The 7,635-nt window shown below is 44.6% G+C and overlaps 1 protein-coding gene across 1 annotated transcript; it reads left to right on the forward strand.

The window, feature by feature from the left end:
• Positions 1 to 437: 437 nt before the first annotated feature.
• MRPL44 (mitochondrial ribosomal protein L44) lies at positions 438 to 7,359 on the forward strand. Its single transcript, XM_066598186.1, has 4 exons — positions 438 to 659; positions 2,228 to 2,696; positions 2,775 to 2,953; positions 6,949 to 7,359. Exons 1-4 carry the CDS (start codon positions 511 to 513, stop codon positions 7,118 to 7,120), a joined length of 969 nt encoding a protein of 322 aa, XP_066454283.1. The 5' UTR covers positions 438 to 510; the 3' UTR covers positions 7,121 to 7,359.
• Positions 7,360 to 7,635: the final 276 nt, after the last annotated feature.

Here is a 7,635-nt window from a genome sequence, read left to right on the forward strand (position 1 = left end):
TCAGGCGAACGTATCTGTATTGCGTATTATGAGTGTAATGTACGTGCATAATACACGGTAAATGGAGTTAATGAAAGTACGTTCCATGCACACTTGCGTATATATATATATATATATATATATATATATTATATATATATATAGTGTATATTACGTGCATAAAAAAGAACGCAGCATGTTCTCTTTTACCGCGTTATTGTATTCTATGGGCGCGTTTGGAACCAGTGCGTGGCAGCGTGCGCAAAATACGCTATTCATACGCAAGCAAAAATGCGACAATACGCAGCTTGCTGTGCCGAGAAAACGCTGAGACTTTTACACAGCCCGGCCTAACAAAGCTTCATGGGGTAAGATGCTCTCGGTGCCGCCTGTCTGCACCCAGTGGGCCTTCACACTGCACGGAACTATTCTACCGCTATTCATTTTCTGAGGGGAAGTGTGCACCGGCTGCACCGCTCCCCCGCCCGCAGGTCCCGTGTGCAGCAGTGCTGCCAGTAGTGACCTCGCATCATGTCCTTGCTTCTGCTCGGCCTGCGCTCTTCGGCGGGACCGGGGCTCCGCTGTCCTCCGGTGCGGGGGAAGAAGCGCTGGCTGTGGCCCCATCTCAAGGCCCAGGCCAGGAAGGCGAAGCTGGAGGGGCCCCCCAAGCCCGTGCCCAGGTATCGAGGAGACCCCGTTGCTGCCTGATCTCGCTGGGGCAGTTATTTACTGCAGGCTGGCTGGATGTTGTGCATGGAGTGTACATGGGGCCCAGGAATCCTACCTTCATGTCTTCAATGCAGAGTTTTTGTGTATTGTGTTCGTATTTTAGCAGGGAATCCGTATAAAATTGCGCAAGTATAAGCAGACCCTAAGGCCCGCCCACATAATATATATATATATATATATATATATATATATATATTACCATCGATTCCTTGCTGTTTTTGCATCAGATAAGTCGCTATCTGTGAGTTATTTTTCCGTGCGTGGATGAGCCCCATAGAAGGCAGAAAGGGGGGTTTAGATGAGGCAGCCATTGCTCTGCTTTGACACAGTCGTTGATCTAACAGAGGCGGAGCGCAGCGAGATCTCCTCTGGCCGCCCGCCTCCATTCACTGCAACAGGCAGTCGTTCAAAGGTGAAGAACTGCCTGTTTATTCGGAGCGAGAAGTCGCTTCAGTGAGCTGAAAGAGAGCGCAGTACCCCTCGTGCTTCTTACACAGGCCGACAGTCGTCCTTAATTGCTCTTGTGAGTGATTATACTGGTAACGATCGGCCCATGTAAAAGTAACATAACACAGTATTATTTTTCGGCGTGATCCTTTAACCCCTTAAGGACTAAGCATAGTAAATATACAGCGCTTTGTCCTGGGCTTTAATCCCTGCCAATAGCAAAAATGCAGCTGGGATTTAAGCCTCTGTAATCAAGTGAGAGCAGAAGGGGTCATTAGCTGTCAGACATAGCCGAGGACCAGGAGGAGAATCGGTTTTTTAACCCAATCTGCTTTCTCCTTTCCAGGCTATATAGCTCTCAATGAGCGCTATGTACTAAAGAGTGGAAGTGGAAATATAACTTTCATTATCCGACACGGCAATCATGTGACTGCCGGGTGCCCTCTGGCACAGAAGAACTGCAGGGTCCTAGCAGACCCTGATCAGCTCTGCCAGTGACTGTTGTCATACAATGTTTTTCCCTGTAACTGGGGCTCCTATAGATGACCTAGCTTCAATGGAAAAGTATGAAATAAAAAAGACAACGTGAATAACCCCCAGAGGGCCTGTATGACAATGTAAAAAAATGGCTACAAAAATTTGTAAAAAAAATAAATAAATTACAGAATAAAGTTAAAATACATACTTAAAGAAAATGACCCAACGCCAACCAAAACATCTGAAAGAAAATGAGGAACCCGGTCCCATCATTTATTTTAATGTGAATATGCTAATTTTAAAAATAACAAAAAATTTTTAAAAAATCCTTTTTTTTACCCCCAATAAAACTAAAAAGCGGTGGGAGATAATGGGGCTAGGCTCCTCATATTCTTTCGGACGTTTTGATGGTTTGAGTTGGTGTTGGGTCATTTCCTTTTTATGTATGTATTTTCACTTTATTCTGTAAATTTTTTAATTATTTTTTGTAACAATATGTTATATAGGACCTCTGGGGGTCATTCACATTGTTTTTTTTAAATTTCAGACTTTTGATGTAACCCTGAGTTTCTTGGTATTTCTCTTACTTCTGCAGGTTACGGCAGCCAAACTTCGACTACCATGCGGAGATTGTGGCGTTCTCCAAGCGTCTGAACGAGACCTTCTCCATTCAGCTCCTAAAGACAGCGTTTGTGAACCAGTCCTATCTGGAGCGGGAGGAGAGCCGACGGCAAGAGTTGGGCTTGGACTCTGAAACTGCGGCTTTAAATCTAGAGGACAACCAGAAGTTGGCCGACAAGGGTTCCGAGTTCACTGTGTCGTATCTCACTAGTACTCTGCAGCAAGGCTTCCCAAATCTGCCTGCTGCTGGCATGAGGGCCTTGCTTGACTATCTCACAAGCCAGCAGGTTTTGTGTCATGTTGCCCAAAATCTTTCTATAGAAGACCTGACGTTGAGCTTGGAGTTTCCCATGTCTCCAGACACCGTGCAGAAGACCTTTTTGGCGATCATCGGAGCTCTTTTGGAGAGTTCTGGCCCTGAGAGAACGGGACGCTTTCTCCAGGTAAGTGCTGTTGCCCTTGGGGTGGGGAGTCCACTCTTCCTGCATCCGTCATGACGAAGTCTTCTCTCCACCCTTTAGGACTTCTTAATTCCGCAGATGATCGGGAAGGACTTGTTTGACTTCTGGTCTGTAACAGACCCCATGTCCTTACTTGTCGAGCAGTTGTCCCAAAGAAAAATCCCCCTCCCTGAGCCCAGGATCACAAGACAGTCCGGAGTTGGGACTGTGCTGCCTCTCTACTTTGTAGGCCTTTACTGGTAAGTGCTCTACACTCTGGTCTGCTTGGTTAGGGGAAATATGTATGTATGCCAATGGTGGCTCTGCACTGGTCCCTAAACCAACCAGCCTCCATGATAGAGAGAGGCTCTGTTCACATCTTGATTATGCTTCTGTTGATGGTATACATCTGGAGTAACCATAAAGTCAGTCGTTGACTCCCATGTGTATGCATGCCAATGCTTCCCGGTCTAGTGTATGCCAAAAGTTTACTTTTCTGGCATAATTTGGATGCAGGGGCATCTATTGAGTTTTGGAGTCTGCCGGGAGCTTTCCCAGTGCATACACTGAATGTGACAGCTTAAGGACACATTCAGATGGCCTATATTTTCCGTTCCATTATTGCCAATTAGGCTATTCAGATGAGTGGGGTTTTTTTTCCAGATGTGCCGATGGTCAACCTGAAAAAACTAGCAGCGTTTTATATTCTGGTCTGATTTAAAGACCAGAGTTGGGCATGCAATGTCCTCTGTCTGCCGGTGTCAGATGTGTCCATGTTCCATCCAATGCCGGTTGTGCCCTAAAATCTCATGCGCAACTCAGTTGGTTGAATCTGGCCTTATTCTGAAGGGGTTTGAAAGGGTTCTAACTACATCATGATGAAGCTGAGAGACTGAATGGAGATGATTATTTTTCTGTTTCTTTTTACGTTCTGTGTCTGAAGAAAATGTTTGTGCAGAACGTGGGAGGAAATGCAATATAATAATAATGAGTTATAGAAGCGCTCCAGGAAAACTTTTTATTATCCCTCTCAGTTGCTAAAGTACAGTACTTCATGTAAAAGGTACTGCTGATAATACTTACTGTGTGCTTTATTGCCAAATGTATCCACTGAGTTCTGATGCAGCTTTATACATGTGACACTGTGACTAGCCAAATGCTACAGCTTCTGCTGTATGGAAGAGAAGTCAATCTCTCTATGTACACTATCTTACTTAAAGGGGTTCTGACATGAATAATTTTTTTATGCTTTAGCAGCCATTGTTCCCTGGTCTGCCTAATGGACCCAGGGAACCCATGGGTTAATGGCTGCTAAAGCATAAAAAGATAACACTTACCTGTTCTCCTGTTGTTGTTGACATCGGGGGGTCATCTCCCGGCAGCATATTAGCACTTTCTGCTTAGGTTAAGCAGCCTGACTAGAGCCACCTGATTGGTGCACGCTGTGCAGTCACGTGGTGCCGAAGAGCCAATCAGGTGGCTCTAATCAGCAGCGCTGCTTAACCTAAGCAGAAAGTGCTAGTATGCCTCCCGGCAGGCAGTCTTCTTTCTCCAGCAGCCGCGCCGCTCCGGGATCGCGCGCATGCGCAGTGGAGAGGTGCCCTCTGACAGGAGTCAGGACGGGCCGCGTCTCCACTGCGCATGCTCAGCACTCCGGAGTTCAGCCGGACGGACGGGCCGCCCACAGCAAGCACTGCTTGTGACGTGCTTGCTGTGGCGGTCCGTCCGTTGACCTCGGAAGTGCCTGATGGACGGATCAGAGCAGGAAGCGGTCTTTTTGACCGCTCCTGCTCTGCTTTAAAGGCACAGAAGAAGATGCCGGCTGGAGGGGACATGCCTGGCGATCGGGCCAGGCCAGGCAAGGTGAGTACAATTTTTTTTTTTTCATGTCAGAACCCCTTTAAAGGTAATTGGACACCTGAGCAAGAATCAGAAGTAGTATTTATTTTCATGTGTTAATACATAGTGGGGCCCCCTTTGGCCCTAATGACATTGGATACTCTCTGTGGCATACTTTCTACTAACGTCTGATACACTTCAGCTGGTATTTCCATCCATTCATCCTGCAAATGTCTAATGAATTCTCTTATAGAAGATGAACGTTCATATTTACTGATCCGACCTTTCAGTTCATCCCAAAAAGTTCAGGTCGGAACTTTGTGCAGCCAGTCCAATCATGGAACATCCATATCCTCAAATCAGTGCAAAACAGCATTGTATTTGTGACAAGGCTCGTTGTCTTGTTGGAAGTATTGCTGACCATTCCCAGAGTATTGTGAGATTGCTAGCAGTACGTTACTGTCTAGAATGTCAGGGTACACCTCCGTGTTCAATGTTTCTTCCCTCTACAACAAACATACCAAGTCCATGCTATCTAAAACATCCCTAGACCATAACAGGAACATCATTGTACTTCACTATTGGCACAACACATTCAGGCAAAAGGCGTTCCCCGGGATCCTCCACACCCAGGTACGTCAATCTGATGTGAAGATGGAATAGTGTGCTTTGTCACTTCACAGAAAATTCTTCCATTGCTCAATGGTCCAATGACGATATCCCCTGCACCATTTTAGATGGGTCAATGCATCTTCTTTGAAAGAACTCAACAGATGTTTGCAGGATGAATAGAGGGAAATGCCAGCTAAAGTGTGTTAGACGTTAGTAGAAAGTATGCAACGGAGAATACCTGATGTCACTAGGCCCGAAGGAGACCCCACTAAGTATTAACATATGTAAATATATACTCCATTTGAGTGTCCCATAACTTGATAGAATAGTGTATTCCTGTGGCAGCCTAGATGTGACTCCCGTAGGAATGTGTACAGAGGCTGACTTTTGATCAAATCTTACCAGACCATTTTCAGATTTAAAATGTGAATAAAACTTTTGCAGATTTCATTACCACTTTTTGATTATATGATTTTTTTAATCAACATTAACCCCTTCATGACATGGCCTATTTTGGGCTTAAGGACGCAATAATTTTTGGCGGATTTTCTTCTCCATTTATCAAAAGCCATAACTTTTTTATTTTTCCGTTGACGCGGCCGTGTAAGGGCTTGTTTTTTGCGTGGCGAACTGTAGTTTTTATCGGCGTCATTTTTGGGTACATTGGCTATATTGTAAAACTTTTTTTTTTTATGATAGCAGGGAGAGAAAACGCATCAATTCTGCCATAGATTTTTTTATTTTTTTTTTACAGCGTTAATCATGCAGCATAAATGAGACATTCCATTTTTTCTGCGGACCGGTACGGTTACAACGATACCAAAATTCTGACCTTTTTTTTTTAGGTTTTTCCACTTTTCTGCAATAAAAACCCTTTTTTTGGAAATCTTTTTTTTTTTTCTAAATCGCTGCATTCAAAGTCCTGTAACTTTTTTATTTTTTGATGTACGGAGCTCTGTGAGGGCTTATTTTTTGCGCGACGAGCTGTAGTTTTTACTGGTACCATTTCGGGGTACATACGGCTTTTTTGATCACTTTTATTACGTTTTTAGTGAGGCAAAATGCTAAAAATTAGCATTTTGCCTCAGTTTTTTAGCATTTTTTTAATGGTTTTTCCTGTGCACAGTCAAAAGCATGTGCATCTTATTGAACGCGTCGTTACGGACACGACAATACCAAATATGTGGGTTTTTATTTATTTATTTTTTTTACCTTTTTTTTTATGCTAATCTGAGAAAAAGCATAAAAAAATGTTTTTTTTTTACTCTTTTTTTTACATTTTTTTTTTATTCATTTTTTTAATCTGTTTTTTTTTTTTTTTTACAACATTTGCGTCCCCCTGGGGGACTTTGACCACTGCCCTGATGATCGCTGTCATAAGGCATGGGAGAGCTACTGCTCTGCCATGCCTTATCCCTTATACAGCGATCTCAGGCACTGGTAACACAGGACGCCAGTGTCTGGCGTCCTGTTACCATGGCGACAGGACGGGCTCTCGCGATAACATCGCGAGAGCCGGCCGGAGACAAAGAGGGAGTGCGCTCCCTCTGTGAACTCTTTCCCTGTCACGATCTACTTAGATCGCGGCAGGGAAGGGGTTAACAGCGGGGGGGGTGCATCTCCGATGCCCCCCCGCTGTTGCAGCGGGACGCCAGCTGTGACTGACAGCCGGCTCCCGCTGCGGGATCATATGTGATTCCCGCGCTATCCCCAGGACGTAAGTTTACGCCCTGCAGCGGGAATGGGTTAAAACATGTCTGCTGTATATGATGCTAAAGCTTTTTTGCCTTATTGTTTCCAACAGTGATAAGAAGCTGATTGCTGAAGGCCCTGGTGATACAGTCTTTGCTGCAGAGGAGGAGGCCGCCCGTGTGGCCCTGAGAAAGATGTTTGGATTTGCAGAAAACAGGCGTCCTTGGGATTATTCTCCATACAGACAGGACAGCAGTGATAGGAAGGCCATACATGCATCATAACAGTCACTGCGTGTGTGCACCATGTGAGCGGACATTATGGACTGTGTCTGAGCTTAGATATGTAACATGACCAAATAGAGACCTAAGTGGAGCTGTTATCTCCCTACCTGTGTTGTCCTCCCCCAGGTTTGGCGGCAGCGGACAACAATGCACCAACCTGACTACACATCCTGCAGGATTTTCAGTGGGATTTTATCTTCATACTGTCGGGGGAAAAAAATTAAAATGTTGATAATGTATGGCTCTGATTACTTATTATCAAAGAGAAATGGACTATTAAAAGAGGTTATCCTGCTCTTTAAAATTGATGGTCTATCCTCAGGATTTGCAATCAATATTTGATCAATCACCACCGATCAGCCTATTAAAGGGGCCGTGTTGCTTATATGAGCACCGCTACCTCTCTAATATTTACATGTAAGTACAATCCTCTTCATCCTCAGAATGTCGCACTATTCACAGTGGCCTTTCTGTGTACTTCAGCGTTCTTCTATAATTAAAGGGATTGACCAGTT

The sequence above is a fragment of the Eleutherodactylus coqui genome, chromosome 1 (genome assembly GCF_035609145.1).
Source record: "Eleutherodactylus coqui strain aEleCoq1 chromosome 1, aEleCoq1.hap1, whole genome shotgun sequence".
Lineage (NCBI taxonomy): Eukaryota > Metazoa > Chordata > Amphibia > Anura > Eleutherodactylidae > Eleutherodactylus > Eleutherodactylus coqui.

Excerpts from the sequence above, each read along its gene's own strand:
- MRPL44 (XM_066598186.1), top strand. The coding sequence starts at position 511 with ATGTCCTTGCTTCTGCTCGGCCTGCGCTCTTCGGCGGGACCGGGGCTC. Across the intron at positions 2,697-2,774 it reads GAACGGGACGCTTTCTCCAG|GACTTCTTAATTCCGCAGAT; the intron begins GTAAGTGCTGTT and ends TCCACCCTTTAG. Across the intron at positions 2,954-6,948 it reads TACTTTGTAGGCCTTTACTG|TGATAAGAAGCTGATTGCTG; the intron begins GTAAGTGCTCTA and ends TGTTTCCAACAG.